We start from the raw sequence: 21,133 nt of genomic DNA on the forward strand, positions 1-21,133 counted from the left end.
TTGGGGGGAGAGGCACATTTTTTTTCTTTCACCCTTTTCATTATTTTTGAATTAGATCCGTGTATTAGATTTATGTTTAATATAATTCTTAATAAAATTATTGGGAAAAAAGGCAAGGGATGTATACCCTTGGCAGACCCTCTTGCAATGACCAAACTAAGGAGAGATTCAGCTTTGGTTGCATAATATAATCAATGTTGCACTATATGGATCTTTAAAAGGTAACAACCAGCACTTTGAACTGGATTTGGAAACCTGGTTGTAACCAATGAAATGACTTTAAAATAGATGTTATTCTGTATTGGTGGGATTGATCTTCTAATGCTCCGGACACTGTTTTTTATACCAGCTATAACTCCAAGAGTATCTCCAAAGCCATCCTGACACAGAGTATTTGGCAATAATCCAGATAAGTGGTCCTTATAGTAAGACTGTCATTGGGGCATTCTGGTCCAAGGAGGGCTATAACTGGTACAGCAATGGAAGATGGATAAAGCTCCCCTGATCACAGCTTTCACCTGCCACTTAAGCAGGAGCTACAAATGCAAGAGACGCTGACCAACTCTTTCAGGAAGAGCATGAACCTGTCTAGAGGGATTGATGTGATTTGGATGATATATATTGTATATTGATGAACAGCAGCTCTATCTTGGATGGATTTACTCAAACTCTTGTTTTGCTCCACTCCAATCTTCCTTGCCTCCAAGCATTGGATTAAAAAAAAAAAACTCTACGGCATTTATTTCAAACAACTAGGAAAATAACATTGTGGAGTCTTTCTAAGTTTAATAGTTTCATCCTCTGACGATTTCTGGGTACCAATTATAGTGGCCTAATAGCCAAAATGGATTGCAGATAGGGTTTCAGATCAGATATGAAACAATACTACTATAAAAGGTGTGATTTACAAAAACAAATCTACGTCTGATACTAATATTCTGAAGACTTTATTTGCATTCCATTGTCAAGCTAATTTTAAAAAATAATTGTCCACCAACTATTGAAATTTACATGAATTGCAGATAATCACAGATTTTTAGCAAGCAACGTAGAAGGTCCAATTCCAATTGCACATTGCACTAAGTCTGTATCTTTAGTTAATATGTCAAGCCTCTAGCTTACCAATTATCTCTGTACATGTAAGGCCTACCTTATATTTATAGAAGCAAGCTAACAAGCCGATAGAAATATAATTTAACAGTTCAAAGTTTTAGAAGTGATAGTTATATGTGCAACATACAGGTGATAAGAAAACAATGTATTTACAAAAGATTTCATATGTAGATCACTTGTAGCATACATGATGCACATTCTTCCCCAAATTCATGTAAACCTCATTTAAGAACCATAGACAATTTTCTCTCCATTTCATAAGGATCACACAAATAATTGCTTATATTTTATTAGTAAAAGCAATTGAGTATGTACAGAAATTTTGGCTTATTAAAAGATTTTAAGATCTTCCATTTGTGTTTGTGCTATCTTTGTTGGTAAGATGCAAAAACAAGCTTTCTGGTGTGGCTTTTCGGGAAGACAGAGGTCAGTGATTTATTTTAGCGCACTTCAATCAATATCTTGGATGTCACTGGTATATTAACTGAGCACAACATGGCGATCAAATACAGATTTACGCTGTTCTTGGACTTGGAGTTTCCATCGCTGCTGGGCATATTCAACTTTGTTCAACATGTTGGCCCTGCTTCGGGAACGTGCCAACACATCATGAGCATTTGCAAAAGGCTGGTGATCCTGAAAGGAAGAAAATGTTTTTATTAAATATTATTGCTCGGTATTTCCAAGCTAAACATGCATCGACAGATATATCCTAATCACACACAACCCACACAAACACACACACACAAAGGAGTGAGACAGACAGACAGACAGACAGACAGAGACAGATTCTTTACTTAACATCATGAGGAACAAATATATAAAAAGTTTCAATAACAACTGAATTCCAGGCCCAATTGTGATCATTAGCTGAGGACCATCTGTACGTGAAAACACATGTCAACTACTAACAGCACTATATAAGACTTTCCAAGACAAAGAACAAAAAAGGCTAAAAACCCTAACCCTAACCCATATAACAATAACTCTTGAGTGTTTGTTATTGGAATTTAGGATTAAGCACTAGAGGGATGTTATGTAACCTGCTTGCAAATATAAAATAATGGACAGCAAGAGCCCACATCAGAATGGAGGATGCAACTGCAGAATGTGTGATTACTGCCCCTCCAAAAGGAATATGGTAACTATTAGAAAGGATAACAACCTAAATCCATCAATAGGTAAGAAGAGCCCTTTTTTGGTGGGGGGGACACACAAAATTCTACTGCAAAATGAACCTACAGACATAGATTTATAGTGTCTTTGGGTATTAACATAACACTTAGAATTAGATTCTTCTTTCTGTAAGAGGACATTCAAATTTAAATAGCCAGTACTATGTGACTTTGCAAAGTCTGTGTTATTTACTAGCAAGATCTATTGTGAAGCTGTTTGGAATATTCACTCCATGATGTCAAAGAATACCAACATACAAAAGTTTACATTCAATATCTTAATAAAAAGCAAAAATACAGCTGCTTAGTTGACAAAATACCAGGACAATTATGTGTTTATATTAAATATTCAAATTGTTAAGCATATGAAAGAATAAATGCAATCCATAAACATGGACATTTACTTTCAAATGCTAATACACTTTAAATGTTTGGAACGCTATGTTTAAAGATATGTTTTAGAGAAGGTCATGCTAATTATTTACATAACATATATTTCAAACTACTTAGCATTTTAATTTATCAGATTATTAAAGACTTCAGCATTACTATGAAATAGAAATCCAGCAAACTATGAATCTGACATGTTTGCAAAAATTTCAAATCATGGTTCCTGTGTAAGCCCCATATGGATATCAGGGATTTGTTTATGTTTCTACTGAAATTCACAAGAAAATTAGCTAGATGTAGAATAAATAATTGAACAACGTTGTTCCTTCCTGTATCTTGATGTTAAAGTAAAATAGCTCCAGGAATGACATGGTTTTATAATGAAGTCACAGCAAAATGGGTAGGAATGAGGATAATAATGGTCACAATACTATTAAGTGAGCAGAACAGCATCTGTTGGCAGGAAGACTTTTTCCATAAAACTCTTTCTCTTTTGGACAGTTTGGGGGCCCTCTGGAAAAGATGTAGAGGGTGTCATGGTGGACTCTCTGGAATAATGGCAGTCTCCTAAGCAAGAGTATATGATGATTCATGCAACATTGCATATAGCTCACTGGAACGCACCAGCAATATTAAGAGAACATTTAGAACCAGGAACCAGGATTTTTTCCCCATGGGCTTCACTGAATTGAATTCACTGAATTCATGCAAAAACATATTGACTGCTATGGTTTGTAATGTATTTTCTAGCAATTACTGCATTATCAGGGAAAAAGCAAATAGAAGCACATTTCCTCCTAACTATGTCTATATCTAATTATTCAAATTCAGAAAGATTAGGTATTGTAAATATGTCTAGCTGTTTCCAAATTTAATTTGATAATTAGAATGTTGAAGTTGTGGCAGTGGAATACAGCAGTCTCTTCATCTCAGCCATGCTAAGGGCAAGAGATGAGGAGGGGCGAGCTGAATTTCTATGCGTAGGGCAGAAGCATGAGGGCCTCACCTAACAACCACATAGTTGTTATCCTATGACCACAACCAAGCCTGCTGTCACTAAGGAGTACAGTCATGTGATGTTTTGCTTAACTACCACTTTACTTAGCAATGGAAATTCTAGTCCCAATTAGGCTTATAACCAAAAGGCTACATTTTAATTAGATAGATAGATAGATAGATAGATAGATAGATAGATAGATAGATAGATAGATAGATAGATAGATAGAGGATAGAATACTTTATTGGCCAAGTGTGATGGGACACACAAGGAATTTATTTGTCTTGGTGTAAATACTCTCAGTGTACATAAAAGAAAAGATACGTGTATTTGTCTTTCATATAAATTTTATTGAATTTACAATTAAAAAAATAACATAACAACATTACATAAGAAACAGAGAGAGAAAAAGAAGAAAGAAAGAAGAGAAAGAGAGAGGGAAAAAAAAAAAAAAAAAAAAAAAACGCTGGTCTTGCGACCGAAAAAGGAGAAGAAGAAGTATAAAAGAGAGAAAACAAAAAACAAAAAAACAAAGAGACGGAAGAAAAAAGAAAATACGTTAAAAACCAGACTAATATTCTTTTTGACAGTCTACAAGATCCAATTCTCCTACCTTACTTTAAATATACACATCTTATCGCTATTTATGGATATTTATGCTTATTTATGCTCATTAAACAGTTTATCTCTGATATAACCAATTATACCATGCATTCCAATTATTATCAAATGCTGAAGACTCTTTATTTTTAAGAGCTATGGTTAAATTGTCCATTTCTGCGCAGTCACATATTTTCTGAATGACCAATTGATCTGTAGGTAAACGGGATGATTTCCAGCACTGGGCAAATGCTAATCTGGCCGCAGTTAGAATATGAATTATTATGTATTTCGTCTTTTTAGGAAAATGTTTATCAGAGATCCCTAGTAGGAAGAACTCTGGTTTGTATTCAATTTGATCTTTGGTTATCTCCTCCAGCCATTTTCTAATTTTTGCCAGTATTTCTGGGCTTCTTTACAGGTCCACCACATATGAAAGTAGGTTCCCTCTATGTTTTTACATTTCCAACATTTTGGACTAGAGTTTGGGTTCATTTTCGCTAACCTCGAAGGGGGTAAGTGCCATCTATATAACATTTTATACATATTTTCTTTGTATGCCGCAGATTTCGTAATCTTAATGATTCTATTCCAGATCTTTTCCCATTCTGTTAATGTAATGCTTCTTCCAATATTCCTACTCCACATTATCATGTTCCCTTTCACTATCTCTTGCTCTAATTCTACCTCCAATAAATATTTATAAAATTTAGAAATATTCTTTTTATTTGATCCTAATAAGATTTTATCTAAGTGTTGTAATTTGCTATAAATTCCAAACTCTTTGATATCATGTTTGTATCTACTATGGATTTGTATATATAACCACTGATCAATTTTAAATCCCTGTTCCTGTAAGTCCTGTCGAGTTCTTAGTTTCCCTAAAGGATCTAATAAATCTTTATATTTAGTCATTTTTGTTATATCCAAATTGTTGGGATGAACCATTGCCTCCATTGTTGAAAGCCAAATCGGAATTTTTAAATAATGTTTTTACATATTTTTTTCCAATTAGTTAATAGTGAATCTCTAATAAGATGTCTATGAAAGTACGCCTGTTTAGTTTTCCCCACATCCCATAGAAATGCGTGCCATCCTCTCTGAAGGTCGTGCCCTTCCAAGGCTAGAGTTCTTTTATTCCGTAAATTGACCCAGTCTTTTAACCATAGTAAGTTGGCTGCCCAATAATATAATTCCCAGTTTGGAAGCGCTAGCCCACCTCTACTTTTTGCATCTTGTAAGGCCTTAATACTGATTCTAGCTTTTTCCCTTGCCAAATAAATTTAAGAGTTACCTTATTTATATCATCAAAAAAATTTTTGATAATTTTATTGGGATTGTCTGGAATAAGTAAAGGAGTTTTGGTAAAATGTTCATTTTGATTGTGGCAATCCTGCCCAGTAAAGAAAGCTGCAACTTATTCCAAGATTCTAGATCTTTCTTAATTTGCTGTAACAGTTTATCATAATTATTCTCTTTGAGTGATTTACTATGTGGTGTTAACCATATGCCTAAATATTTGACCTTTTTGTTGCCTGTATCCCCATGGTTTTTCTAATTCTTTCCTCTGGTTCTCTGTTAGATTTTTAGTCAGTAATTTCGTCTTATTTCTGTTGATCTTTAGTCCTGCTACTGAACCATATTGTTCTAGTTCTTTTATTAGATTATGTCCCTTCTCCATGGGATCCTCTAGGAAGAAAACCATATCGTCTGCAAACGCCTGTAATTTATATTCCTCTGCCTTGACCCTAACCCCTTGAATTTCAGGATTTTGTCTTATCCGCGTTAACAATGATTCTAAAGCAAATATAAATAAGAGGGTGAGAGAGAGGCAACCCTGTCTAACGCCCTTTTCAATGCTTAGTGGGCCTGTTTGTTCACCATTAATTAGTATATTGGCTTGTTGGGTATTGTAAATTGTTGTGATAATATTCTCAATTTAGTGCCCAGATTCATGTTATAGATTTTTGTATTAAGAAGTGCCAATGTAAGTTATCGAATGCTTTCTCCGCATCTAGAAACAAGAGTGTAAATTGTTTCTCTGGATGAGCTTCATAATATTCTAAGACGTCAATAACGGTTCTTAAATTGTTTTTAATTTGGCGGAATGGAAGGAAACCATTTTGGTCTTCATGAATGTATAAATTTAAAACTTGTTTTACTCTATTCGCAATAATTGAGGTAAATAATTTATAATCGGCATTTAAAAGTGAGATTGGTCTATAATTGTTGATATATCTGGCATCCACATCCTCCTTCGGAATTAACGCAATCAACGCCTCCTCCATGAGTCTGGCATTTTGGCAGCCAGTACTTCATTAAACACTTCCAGCATCAGAGGCCTACTAAATCTAATGTGGCTTTATATAATTCTACTGGAATCCCATCTGGACCAGGGGATTTATTATTACATTGATTTTCCATTGCAGATTTTAACTCAGACCATGTAATATCCTTATTTAGTAATTCTTTGTCTCCTTCCCCTATTGTTTTATCATTACGTATTCTCCAGATAAGTTCTTATTTTATCCTCATTGATTTCTTCTTTTTTATATAATCTTTGGAAATAGTTTAATATAATATCCTTTTTCTTCTCAATCTCATGTTGTGGGATGCCTTTCTCATCTATTAATTGGTGTATCAATCTCTTTTCTTTTTCTTTTTAAGTTTATAAGATAGCCATCTTCCTGGTTTATTAGCGTGTTCAAAATAATTTTGTTTGGACCTTCTCAAGCTAACTTCTAATTTATCTTGTTCAATTAAATTCAGCTTATGTTTGGCTAGTATTAACTGATTTTGTAGTCCTTGGGTCTTAGGGTTTTTTGTAATTGTGTTTCTAAGTCTTGGATTTGTTGTTGTAACGCGTTTTGTTGGGCATAAATTCTCTTGTTTCTCATAGCATTATAGGAAATTGTTGTGCCTCTTATAATTGCTTTCATAGTATCCCAAATGTTCTGTTTTGAAGTTGTTTCATTATTATTATCTTTTAGAAAATAATTTAGCTCCTCTTTCAGTTTATTAATATACTCTTCTTCGTTTACAATTTGGTTATTTAGTGTCCATCTTTTTTTTATTCGTCTCCTATCCCTCCAAATTAGCTGTATTGGGTTATGATCAGCCCATTCATTCGGTAGAATTTTGATTTCTTTTATTTCATTAGCCAAGTCCAAATCCATCCAAGCCATATCTATTCTGGTCCAAGTCTTATGTGGGTTAGAATAATATGTAAATTGTTTTCCTTCAAGATTCCGTTCCCTCCATAGATCTTTTAAATTTAACTCTCTCAACATTTCCTTACATGCTGCAGAGAGTTCCCTTTTCCCCTTCTTGTTTTTCCCCATATTACTATGGTCTTTCTGGTAGTCTGCAATGGAGTTAAAATCGCCAATCAAGCAAATGTTTCTTTTTCAAAGCCTACTATTTTTGGTGAAGGTGTTTAAAAAATTTCCCCTGGTCATCATTTGGGGCATAGATTGCTACAAGTAAAAATGTGATGTGGTTTATCCAAACTTGTATAACCAGAGTTCTTCCTTCGGGATCCGACCAGATTAGTTCTGCCTTTACATCTTGTTTTACATAAATTGCAATTCCCTTTTTCTTGTGTTGGTCGGCGATGCTGTAAAAGTTTACCTAATTTTGGACAAATTAGATATCTTTCGTCATTCTTGAAATATGTGTCTCTTGAAGACATATTATATCTGCGTTATGTTGAATAAGTTTTGAGAATATCCTTTTTCTTTTTAATAATGAATTTAATCCGTTTATATTGATGGAGAGCAACTTCTTCCCCTCCACCATTTATCTACTTCTGCTTAGATTTTTGCCTAGTAATGATTCGGTTCTCTTGTTGTTGTTGTTGTGGGATTTGCTCTTCTCTCCCATGTTGTGGATTATCACTTCTTGAAATTGAAGAAAGTCGTTCCTTTTGGGTTCTGTGATAATATCGGACCTCCTGTGGTCTTGTTTTAGGTTCTTCTTTGGTTGGTTGACTATTCTTATCTGTGAGCTGTTGATGAAAAACTTGGGCCTGTTCTATCGATTCTATTTTGATTTTCCTCTCTTTCCATGTAATTAACATCCCTTCCGGGATTAACCATTTAAAATGGATTCCTTCTTTATTTAAATCATTAGCTAAAAATTTATAATCTTGTCTTATCATCCTCACTCTCTTTGGAATTTGTTTTAAAATCCTAATTTCTCTGCCTTATATGATATTGTTTCCTCCTAGACATTTTCAAAATTAAATCCCTCAGACATCTCCTAGAGAAGCGGATATGAATTTCTCTTGGACAGTTGTTACGCCTGGCGTAGCTTGTGCTAACCCTATATACCTCATCAAACTCTTTAATTAGATCATCTTTTTCCTTTCCTAGCCATTCAGCCAATATTTCTGCCATCAAATGTTCCAATTCTTCAATTGTCAATTGGGATTAGATTTAGAAAGGGATGAGAAAGGGATGAGGGATTTTAGGGCAGAAGCATGAGGGCCTCACCTAACAACCACATAGTTGTTATCCTATGACCACAACCAAGCCTGCTGTCACTAAGGAGTACAGTCATGTGATGTTTTGCTTAACTACCACTTTACTTAGCAATGGAAATTCTAGTCCCAATTAGGCTTATAACCAAAAGGCTACATTTTAATTAGATAGATAGATAGATAGATAGATAGATAGATAGATAGATAGATAGATAGATAGATAGATAGATAGAGGATAGAATACTTTATTGGCCAAGTGTGATGGGACACACAAGGAATTTATTTGTCTTGGTGTAAATACTCTCAGTGTACATAAAAGAAAAGATACGTGTATTTGTCAAGAGTCAAGACTCATAAGGTACAACACTTACTGACAGTCATAGGCTACAATAAGCAATCAAATCAAATTACAAATCTAAACAACATCATCTGTACCCAAGATGGCGAATGGAGTGTGGCAAGTTTCTACAAATGTTTGCTACAAACCCTGTATAGGAAATATCAGGTGACCGGCATAAAGACCACCAAATAGATCATCAAATGTTAAAGATGTTAATATAATGTTGAATTATATACCAAAATTTTGGAATTTAATTGTTTCTCATCAGTTAAGGGTCTGTCAAGCAAGAGGTGGCTAAAAGAATTATATTAAGAAATTAGAAAAATATTATTCCAGACGTCAAGGAATGATTGTCAGAAATGTCAGATCTACTTATGTTCTACTAATCAAAAGATGCAGCAACATATGTTACTAGGACAGAGATTCTGTGAGATCTAACAAATATCGTGTATGGTTCATATAATAGTAAAAAATTCATAGGTAATTATTGATAAGTATAAATACAAAAAGATTTTTCCAGGTTTTTCTTTTTCTTACTTTGCATTTTAGTTTTTTATTAAATATTGCTTTGTCAAAAATATTTAAAGAGAAACTCATTATGTTGGAAACAATGGCAATCAATAGAAACCATCAAGTATGTTGGAAAATAACAGTACTATTTTCACTTCAGAAGACAATTCTAAAAATTAATGAAGATTTCTTTCCCAGATTTTAAATCCTATTTAAACTATCAAAATTAAAGCTGTATAGTAATTAGGGAACACATTACTTTTATTTGAATAGATTAAACACAGAACTTACCCCAACATCATCATCGCTCTGAATTAGTTGTGAATGTCCAAAGAGACGTCTCTTCAGAATTGGTTCTACCATAGTGAGATACACCATGTATAGCAGCAGAAGACCCAAGATGGACAAATATATTATGATGGTAATCTACATAATAGAAGATAATATTTCAATTTATGCCATTTAAGATCATACTTATTTGGATTATATAGGCTGTCAAAGTAAATTGAAATGTCTAGCAAACTACAACACATCTTATTTTTATTCATTAATCCCCAAAATACAGAAATCAATCAAAGAATTCTAATTATGGATTTAGAATGGACTGAAAAAAATAACAAAACACATTTTTTTCTAATGAAAAGACATAGCCGAAAGATGAAATTCGCAATTTCAAATAATGTTATTATAATTGCATCCAGTCCCTTTATAAAGCTTAATGTGGCTTTAAAAATTACTGGATACCGGCTAATAAAAGTGAGCACTGCATTAAATTTCAGATGTTCTAGAAACAATTGAATAAGATCGGAAGGATAAGCAAAAGAAAATATCCAACAATTGAACCAGTTTCTTGTACAAATTAAAAGACATTCTTCTTAGAAGCATCATATCCATGCTTAGAAGCAAATGTGTTTGATATCAGGTATATCGAACAAGTGCAATCAACCCCAAGCTTTTTGTACACTTGCATAACAAAGGTATTTTTACTGCATACTCAGCAGCATACGTGTCTTTTAAGCGTACTTTGAACAGGCAAGAAAAAATTAGTTAGAATGATGTATGTCCACTAGGTTACAAAGTTGCATAACTTTAATGCTAAGAAACTGAATCATGTAGACTAGTTAAACTGGCAAGAATTAAGACAGATAAGGGCAGAATAATATATAATATAATGTAATCCAACATGTTTTCAAAACTAAAAACAAAAAAGCAATTCATGACCATGAAAAATAAATAAATAAAATTAGAAATCTAAGCAGGTTACAGGAAATATCACATTCAGACTTAGATAACATAACAAAGTAATATACCCTAGCACCTAAGTGCTATGATCAAGTTAATTCATAAATCAGTAATTTACAGTTTTCACAAAAAGAAAAGGAAATTAAATTTTGCAAACATGCCCTGCTTTTATTATTTTATAAATTAACATATTGTTATAATACATGTGAATTTGGGGAAAAGACATTTGAACATTACTTAACAGAATTAAACAAAACAGTAACCAGAGTTATAATTTACTTTGATTGTTTCTGAACTTCTTTCTTCATACTTGCATTCACAACGCAAACAATAGGCTTCAACATCCTGTCCTAGAACTGGCATAGGGTCCACCACATGAAGACAATCACTGCAGGGAAAGGAAAAAATGTTTGGCAGGCATTTAGATAAATTTATACCACTAGAGAGAAATATTCACCAATAAAAACACATGCTGAATATAACCCAGAATGAAGAGTTAACCAATCTATTATTAATTTGCATGAATGTTAGAAATAGTTGACATTTAATCTACATAATATCAGCTTACATTTTTAATTTGTCTCAGTAGTATTTAACCTATTAGAAAATTAGTGGTTTCCAGAAGCAAACAAATCTGTTTAAATGTCAACATCAGAACGTATCAGCTCAAAAATATCACTTTCCTCTAATCTCAGAACCTTACATCTTTCATCAACTATCATACTTCTAAATGGAGAGACAGCATCTTTGTTATTTGGAACTGATAGCATCTAAGGATTGCAAATCACTCAAGACAAGATTTAGGTACCTTACCTGCAAATCTATCATGCACCTAACCTTTTCACTTAAGCCATATTCTAAACTACAGTAAGAGCATATTACAAGGAATTTCATTTAGTATAAAATCACAGGACATGCAATAAATTAAGACAAAAACTATAAATTCTATGAAAAAAAATCCTCAAAAACTATGGAACAACAGAAGAGGTTTAAAAAGAAATCATTTTCATCAGACAAGTGATTGTGGAATAATAGGACTGTTTCAGCTATATTACGTTTTTCCTTCTATTTTATCAAAGTTATCATAATATATGATATGCTCCAGATCTGCTTTATAGAATAGCAATTCCTTCTTCCTCATCTATAATATATTTCAGAAGCTTTAATCCTATGCTGAAAATTCAGTATTTCTGAAGTGGATCTAACCATAATATGAGGCTTATAGGTTGGATATATAAGGATGTAGCAGATCTGTAAAATGTAATTTATGTAGCAGATCTGCAAAATGTTGTATTTTCATAAGGGATTTTCAGTGATATAAGACTGATAAGGGAACACTAAGACTTCTCTGAGTTTGTCTTTTTATGTCTTTTTGGACACATTTTCTTCATTTTAGTTATTTTGTAATCCTTCTGATAAATGAATAATTATATCTTCTCATCTCACGTCTTCTCAAGATGAGAAAACAAAGTAGACATTCCATTCATAACTGTATAACAATGTTGAATAAATTAAAGTTATTCATTATACTACAAGACAAACAAAATATTTTTGTTGAAGCAGCTTGTAATTGCAAGTACCTCTGATAAACTAGATTAACTCAACCCAACCAATCCATCCAATCAGAATAGCATTTTAATTGATAGTAGGATTCTAAGGTCCCTCTCACTGTTACTGTTATCCCCTACTGAGAAAAAAATAAATTATGATCTATCACCAAAAGGGAACTATCCATCACAATAAATAACACCATAGAAAAGGTGCCTGCTGCTATGCTGCTAGAAAGTCTTCATGATATGAACACTTCAATAGGGGAAAGAATGGTTTGGCATTCTGTCTGAATATCTACTGAGAGAATCTGACTCCCTGACCTCAGGAGATTTGCTCTTCTAGTAGATAACCTAGAACAGTGGTGGTGAACCTTTTCGGCACAGAAACAGGAGCGCGTGCGTGCACACCGGAAACTGGAAGAGTGGAAACTGGAAGCTCAGCTTTGCAGCGCGCACATGCATGCTGGCCACCTGGTCTTCCAATTTCTAATGTGCATGCGCACGTGAAGACTCCCTGGCATGCATGCTTGCCAGGGAGCCGCTCTTCCGGTTTCTGGCGCTCCCGCGCACGCAAAGACCATCTGGCTGGTGCACATGCGCACGCCGGAACTCAGAAGAACAACGGGCGATGGCTGGCGTGCCCAGATAGATGGCTCTGTATGCCACTCCCAGCACACATGCCATAGGTTCAGCATCACTGACCTAGGGCAATAACAAGGTGATGTGGGAACTGAAAAAAAAAGTATCTTAGCATAGGACCCGGTTACTTGAAAGACAACTTGTCTCTCATTGTATCTGTCTAGCAGCCCTAGCTGATCTGATCTGGCAGGGCTGGTGCACTCTGGGTTCCTTGGATTAAACAATGCCATCTATTCTCTGTACCTGTGCCAGCCATCAGGAATGAGGATTTCCCCCCCACCAGGGATTTCACCCTACTGGTGTTTTGAAGGGCCTGATAGACTTGCCTTTTCATCCAGGTCTTTGGCAAGCATGATTGAAGCCCCCTTTTCTACTTTTTCTTTTTTCTCATTTGGGCTTCTTATCTATGCCATCTTTGTTCTTTTTGTTTTGTTCTAATGCTCTTAACAATTTGTGAACTGCTCAAAAATGCTGGGAGTAGGACAGCATATATTATTATTATGTTTGCTCACACAGACAGATGTTTAGGCTGGATTTGGCGTTTTTATTCATCTATTGAATCAGGCAGTTGTTGTTTTGATTATTATTAATCTACACCTACTATATATCTAAAGGACATCGTAGAAGCTACAATGATATAAGACCATGAAAAATTCGCCTACAGACATGTACTGGATTTATTTTAAAATCTTAAGTTATGTCAAAAAGCATTACATTGCCTTAAATAAAAAACACTTTAAAATAAATCACTTTTAAGCCATCGTAGTTATAAAAATATTCTGAATGTTATTTCAGTTATAATCTTATATTTACTAGCAACGACCACAAACAACTTCAATTTAAGCATCCAGACTTAACAATTTTCTTGTACTTTTGAAATACCAATAATGAGCTATTTAAATTACTGTGATCTCTTAAATATAAAGTATCATATACTTACCAGTCCTTCTGTGAGACATTTTTACTAAAAAATTTACCAGCATGGTCTTTGTATGGTGGACATATACATTTACATCGGACATCCTGAGAATTCTGTAAAGGCAAAATGAATTAAGAATGATTTTGTCAGAATATTAAAAATGCAGGGAACAGAGAAATAATTCTTAAGTGTGTTTTTTTTTCAGTTCTGGTGGAACAAAAGCATAATAGATGGAGCTAAGAAACCTACTCAAAAGAAATGCGTCTTAAACTAAAATTTTATTTTCCAGATAAGTGTGTTTTCGCTGTTCAGCATAATTCAAAAACCTTTTAAGTAGCATAATGGCAACCTCAACTGAAAGACAAAAGATCGATTATAAAATCTCATTTTTAGAGAATATTCAAACTAGAAAAGTAGCTCAGAAATGCATTTTCAGGAGTCATCTGCAATTCCATTTATTCTTATGTTTGATTTATTCAGAAGGATGCATGGCAATTAAATCTTATTTAGGAGGAAGATATTCAAGGTTTTAAGTGCCATCTCATTAACAAATAATTATATTAAAGAATAAAATAGAATTATTTATTGGCCAAGTGTGACTGGACACACAAGGAATTTGTCTTGGTGCAGATACTCTCAGTATACATAAAAGAAAAGATACATTCGTCAAGAATCATAAGGTACAACACTTAATGATAGTCATAGGGTACAATAAGCAATCCAATCATACTAGGAAACAGTCAATATAAATCATAAGGAACAAGCGACCAAGTTACAGTCATACAGTCCCAAGTGGGAGGGGATGGGTGATAAGGAATGATGAGAAGATTAACAGTAATAGTAGTGCAGACTTTGTAATAGTTGAACAGTGTTGAGGGAATAATTTGTTTAGCAGAGTGATGGCTTTCGGGGAAAAACTGTTCTTGTGTATAGTTATTCTGGTGTGCAGTGCTCTATAGCATCGTTTTGAGGGAAGGAGTTGAAACAGTTTATGTCCAGGATGTGAGGGGTCTGTAAATATTTTCACAGCCCTCTTTTTGACTCGTGCAGTATATAGGTCCTCAAATGAAGGCAGGTTGGTAGTAATTGTTTTCCCTGTTTTTCATCTAAACAGGATTAAAATGTAGTTCTATCTATTAACATTATTGAGCTTTAATTATGGCTAAGTAAACAGTCTTAACTAAGCATAATCTGACTAGTCATTACACTAAACTATTATTTATTTTAAGCATAGGTTATGGCATACAAATCCAATTAATATATATTTGCAAACAGCAATTTCACAGAATTAAAAAGCAGAAGTAGAAGAAGAAAAACGATGATTTCCTAATACCACCCAAACGATCTGGAACTTCAGAGGAAAAGGCGAGAATATGAGGGAACATGGCAACCAAGGTAGGAAAGTATAAAAGAGGTAACAAGAGAGATTTTGCAGTGGAAGGAGGCAAAATGTCAACCTTGTGAGGTAGTCCAAACAGGATGCATGTCCAAATGAAGTAATTATTCTTCATTGTAAAGTTACATTAACAGAATCTTGTAAATCTGAAAGTACATTTCTCCCCAGTTGCCTTTACCGCCCCCATACACCAAAAAAACTAGGGAGTTACTTACTAAGAAGTTCTATATGTTAGAAGAAACATTTCAATCCATCTTCAACATAAAACTCTTCATAGGATAGCCATGAAAAATGATCTAGATATTTCAACTTGCCCAGAAAGCATAGTGGTAAATGGTGTTTTACAGAGTACCACATTACCCATGTGTCTAAACAACAGTCCTGTTACCTTCTATGCCCAATTCAGGATATGATTATGGTATATCAGTCATATGTAACTTAGACCCAAATTATCTACATGATCATATACTTTGCACAGCTTATCTGATGCATTAGATGTCCAGCAAGGTACTTTTTATATATCCCAGTGTACACATACAGATAATCAGAGTTGGAAGGGACCTTGTAGGTCATCTAGTCCAACCCCCCGCCCAAGCGGGAGACCCTACACCATTTCTGACAAATGGCAGTCCAATCTCTTCTTGAAGGTCTCAAGTGATGGCGCTCCCACAACTTCCGAGGGCAAGCTGTTCCATTGGTTGATTGTTCTCACTGTCAGAAAGTTTCTCCGTGTTTCCAGGTTAAATCTCTCCTTGTTCAGTTTCCATCCATTATTCCTTGTCTGGCCTACAGGCGCTTTAGAAAATAGCTTGACCCCTTCCTCCCTGTGGCAGCCCCTCAAATATTGGAAGACCGCTATCATGTCTCTCCTGGTCCTTCTCTTTATTAGACTAGCCAAGCTCAGTTCCTGCAACCGTTCATTGTGTTTTAGCCTCCAGTCCCCAAATCATCCTGGTTGCTCTTCTCTGTACTTTTTTTCTAGAGCCTCAACATCTTTTTTGTAATGTGGTGACCAAAACTGGATGCAGTACTCTAGGTGTGGTCTTACTAAGGCTTTATAGAGTGGTATTAGTACTTCCCTTGATCTTGACTGTATCCCTCTGTTAATACAACTTAGGATGATTGCATTAGCTTTTTTGGCAGCTGCTGCACACTGCTGACTCATATTTAGCTGGTTGTCCACTAAGACTCCAAGATCCCTCTCTCAGTTACTGCTAGTGAGCCTGTTTTCACCCAGTCTATACGTGTACTTTTGGTTTTTCTTGCCTAAGTGTAGGACTTTACTTTTCTCTATGTTGAATTTCATTGTGTTAGATACGGCCCAGTGCTCTAGTCTGTCAAGATCCATCTAGATCTTGAGCCTATCTTCTTGGGTGTTAGCTATTCCTGCCAGCTTAGTATCATCTGCAAATTTGGTAAGTTCCCCTTCTATTCCCTCATCTAAGTTGTTAAGGAAGATATTGAAGAGTTCTGGGCCTAAGACGGAACCTTGTGGCACCCCACTGCTTACTTCCCTCCATGTAGACTTAGACCCATTAAGGACGACTCGTTGAGTACGGTTTGCCAGCCAGTTGCGAATCCATCTAGTGGTGGTGCTATCTATTCCACTTTTTTCTAGCTTACTAAGAAGTAGGTTGTGGTCTACTTTGTCAAATGCCTTGCTGAAATCTAAATATATTATGTCCACAGTATTTTGCTGGTCTACTAATTTAGTCACTGTGTTGAAGAATGAAATAAGATTGGTTTGGCATGATCTGTTTTTAACAAACCCGTGCTGACTGCTAGTTATTACTTTACTTGTTTCTAGATGTTGGCAGTTTTTTTTATTATCTCTTCCAGTATCTTCCCGGGTATTGATGTTAGGCTGATTGGTCTATAGTTTCCTGGCTCTGTTTTTTTTTTTCCTTTTCTGAAGATGGGAACCACATCAGCTCTTTTCCAGTCTTCTGGTAGTTCCCCGGTGCTCCAGGATTTTTGAAAGATATGGTGCAGTGGTTCTGAGATGACCTCTGCCAGCTCCTTTAAAACTCTGGGATGTAATCCATCAGGCCCTGGTGATTTGTTTTCATCATGCTTGTGTTTGTGTTATGTTGAATTCTAGTATGACATGGTCACTCACCCAAGGTTCCTGCAGTTTCAACTCCCTCTATCACTTCTTCTCTGTTTGTAAGAATTAAGTCCAGTATGGCTGTCCCTCTACCTTTTGGACAACGAAGTTGTCAGCTAGGTTGGTTAGGAACTTATTTGATTTCTCACTTGGTGCAGAATTAGTTTTCCAATTGGTATCAGGATAATTGAAGTCTCCCATTACTATTGTTGTATGTTTCCTGCATATGTTTGTTAGTTGGCTGGCAAAAAGGACATCTATTTTTTCTGCTTGATTGGGTGGCCTATAATATACACCTATGGCCATGTCATTCTTTTTTTCTTTTATATTGACCCATATGCATTCTAGGTGGTTTTCATCTTTGGTCTCATGCATTTCTGTAGCAATATAGTGGTCCTTTACATACAGTGCAACTCCACCTCCTCTTTTATAGGGTCTGGTTTTTTTGAATAGTTTGTATCCTTCTACCAGTATATTCCAGTCATGGGTTTTATCCCACGAAGTTTCTGTTATTCCAACTATATCATATTTACCTTCATGTATTCGTAGTTCGAGTTCACCCTGTTTGTTACCCAGACTTTGTGCATTTGTATATAGGCACTTGAGATCTTTATGTCTGACACTGTGTTTACCATCTACATAACCTGTGTTGTGCCTGCCTGTCCCTACTTTCTTGCCACCTGTTTGATTAGTGCACATGGTATGGCACTCACTATTAAATGCTTGGTTTTGGTTGGCATCAAGGTTGATAATCTTACCTGCACAAACATCTATTTTGCATGCGCTGGTATCCTTATTAGTTTTAGGTTGCTGGGGACAGAAATGTTCTGAATCCATTAATTCTCTGTCCCTGCTGTTCAGTTTAAATGTTTAACTAGGAAATCTGTGAATTTAATGCCAAGTAACTCAGTCCCTTTCTTTGATGGATACAAACCATCTCTTTTGTACAGTTTTTCATTGGACCAGCTGCAGACATCATGACTAATAAAACCAAAGCCTTCCCTTTTACACCACTCCTTTAGCCACACATTAAACTCTGCTACATGCTGCCCTTTCCCTTTTTGTTCCTTGTATACTGGTAGAACCTCTGAGAAGATAAGCCTACAATCCATATTACTAAGTTCATACCCCAAGCTCTGGAAGTCTTTCTGAACAGAAAGTACATCCTTCTGGGACAGATCATTTGTACCAAGATGTATAATAACATTAACATCACAGGCCTTGCTGGCATTCTTGACTATCTTAAGAATTTGCTTCTTGTCTCTGCTGGCAGAAGCACCTGGTAGACACCTGACCTCTTTCAAAACCTCAGTATTCTTTCCTAAATTTACATCCCTTACTTTTGAGTCCTCAACCAGAAAGTGGCTTCTCTTTTTGGATGCCTTGCTCTTCTTGGGTGACTAGTACGTAATACCTGATTCACACTTTCTCCTTTCCAAAGTAAGTTCTTCTTCTAGGACCATGATCCCCGGCTTACTTAAGTTATCATTATTACAACTACCTTGACCTGTCACTTTAGTGTCCCTATTAAGGTCAGCAAGGGCATTGTATCTGTTATGCTGGGACACAGCAAAAGTTTTGTGTTTATGGTCCACAGCTTTCACCCTGCCAGATCCCACAGTTGTCCATACTGCCCTTTTCCTGTAGGATCTTTGTGGTAGTGGGGGCTGGTAGCACGGCAGCTCAATAGATGGCTGGATTGGGCACCTAATTTCTGCTTGGAGAGCACAGATTAGAAATTCTAGATAGGTAATCTGTCCATGTAGACTGGTAATTTTTTTTTACAAAGAGGACAGTATCCAAGTTTGAAAAGAGTACTGCGAAAGATAGCTAGAGTACTGCGAAAGACAGCTGAAGTATGGACTTCAGCAGACCCCAGTATGGACTGTACTGTTTTCGTAATAGATATATGTATAGAACAACTTGTTATTGAAGTGGAACTGGCTCCATCCTTGATAGAATTTTAACCACTCTTTTATTTTAAAGATTTTCACACTGCTCATTTTGATCATTTTAATTGTACTGAATATGAAACTGAATTATAGAGATTTTAGAAATCATCTAGAATGGAGTATGCAGTACACATCTAAATAATTAAAACTATAATATTTAAGCATATACTTAAATTGTCTGACTTTTTACTTGCTTCATGATTGGGTGCTTATATATTGAATAAATTAATAAAATGTATGCATAGAATAACAGAGTTGGAAGGGACCTTGGGGGTCATCTAGTTATATGTATATATAATTCCTACTTGCACTATTCAGATATTGTTTCATTCAAAAATAAATTCATTCAAGTTAAACCTTCCATGGTAAAATATAGACAAATACATAGATTTAAAAAATCAACATGCAAAGGTCATACACAACCCATCTTGGCTCTATGTAAGACAATATGTTGAACAAAGGAACAAAAAAAATTATATATTTGTATTTCTTATTTTGAAATTTCTCTCAGATAATCCCCACCCCCCAATTTCCCTCAGATATCTCAATTTAAAAACATTTCAGACTGAAGAAAGCATTAAATCTCATTTGTGGAAAAGTCACAAGAAATGGTAGCTGAATGTAGATAAAAATACAATTAAAAAAAAAACTGGAATGAAATGCTTTTTCAAACCGAGTTTGAATGATAGGTTTGAGCATGAGAAGTTTAAGCATCTTACAACAAGAAAAAGAAGTGACAAAACACTCGGTGGTGGTGGTGGTGGGGAGGAGAATCGAAACAACTTGAGATAAACACGGGGCTCTTCGGAGAACTATTCTTTCTGGTTTTGCTCACAGTTCGCCGGCGAGGATATGCCTGGCTTTAAAAATATATAGAAATACTCTTAAAAGTAAGAGACTTTGCTTAAAAGCGAGGAAGGGGTAAGAGGGGAGGAAAGAGGGGAACGAGGCGAGGGTGGCAGCGTAAACGACCGGACGTGAACCCCGCTTTGGCCCAAGTTACGCAGGCGGTAGGGAGCCCTACTTTCCCCGGCCCCGAGAGGGCTTTTGGCGGACGGGCGACCGGGAGGGCAGCCTTGAGCCGAGGGGGCAGGACGGTGGTGGAGGAGCGCTCACCTTCTCGACAGTTTCCTGACCCGCCGCCCACGCCAGAGCCAGCAGCGCCCACAGCACCACCCACGCGCCCCTCGGGATCGCCATGGCCGACTTCTGCGCCGAGCCTCGGCTTCCTCAGCGCCGCCAAGGCGGGCCCGGAGCCCGCAGCCTCGGCTCGCCGATCATCGAAACTTCCGCCTCCAAAGCCCGCCTCGGACCGGTCTTTCCGTCACGTGGCTCATCGGGCCTTCCGTTTCGGGGAGGGGCGCGGGGTCTCGAGCTGCCCCCACCGGGAGACCGCTACCCCCACCACCACCACTCCCCCGTTGCTTGGCGCTGCCCTTTCAGCAAAAGGAGGCGAGAAAGCTCCTCTCGGTGAGGAAGCGGGGAAAGTCCCGCCGTATCGCTGGTGCAAAAGTCCACGCCACCGCTAGGTGGGAGCCTAGACCTAGAGGTGGCTCGTGGGAGCCCCCTAACGGTCACGGGCATTTCTGCAGTCGAGATACGGTAATAATTCGTTGACGCTGCCGTTGCTGGTTGCGCGTTCGACCATAAGGAGGAGTTTGCTCTCCTTTACTTCTGGGAGAAAGCCCCTCCCCGCCTTTTTTTTTTTTAACTTAGAAATGAA

General features: G+C 36.3%; 1 protein-coding gene across 1 annotated transcript; it reads right to left on the minus strand.

Annotated features, from left to right (window-relative positions):
* Nucleotides 1-931: 931 nt before the first annotated feature.
* On the minus strand, nt 932-20,692 carry TMEM9B (TMEM9 domain family member B). The gene is made up of 5 exons (XM_026706477.2): nt 20,527-20,692; nt 13,977-14,068; nt 11,127-11,235; nt 9,897-10,031; nt 932-1,749 (listed from the first exon to the last, which is right to left on the minus strand). Exons 1-5 carry the CDS (start codon nt 20,608-20,610, stop codon nt 1,594-1,596), a joined length of 576 nt encoding a protein of 191 aa, XP_026562262.1. The 5' UTR covers nt 20,611-20,692; the 3' UTR covers nt 932-1,593.
* Nucleotides 20,693-21,133: the final 441 nt, after the last annotated feature.

The sequence above is a fragment of the Pseudonaja textilis genome, chromosome 1, assembly GCF_049901715.1.
Source record: "Pseudonaja textilis isolate UNSWEBS1 chromosome 1, rPseTex1.2, whole genome shotgun sequence".
Lineage (NCBI taxonomy): Eukaryota > Metazoa > Chordata > Lepidosauria > Squamata > Elapidae > Pseudonaja > Pseudonaja textilis.

What these genes read in the sequence shown, in the direction of transcription:
- TMEM9B (XM_026706477.2), bottom strand. Translation starts at nt 20,610, where the DNA reads ATGGCGATCCCGAGGGGCGCGTGGGTGGTGCTGTGGGCGCTGCTGGCT. An exon ending in GTCAGGAAACTGTCGAGAAG is followed by an intron (nt 14,069 to 20,526) that starts GTGAGCGCTCCT and finishes TTGCCTTTACAG; the next exon opens with AATTCTCAGGATGTCCGATG. An exon ending in GAAGTTCAGAAACAATCAAA is followed by an intron (nt 10,032 to 11,126) that starts GTAAATTATAAC and finishes TCTATTATGTAG; the next exon opens with ATTACCATCATAATATATTT.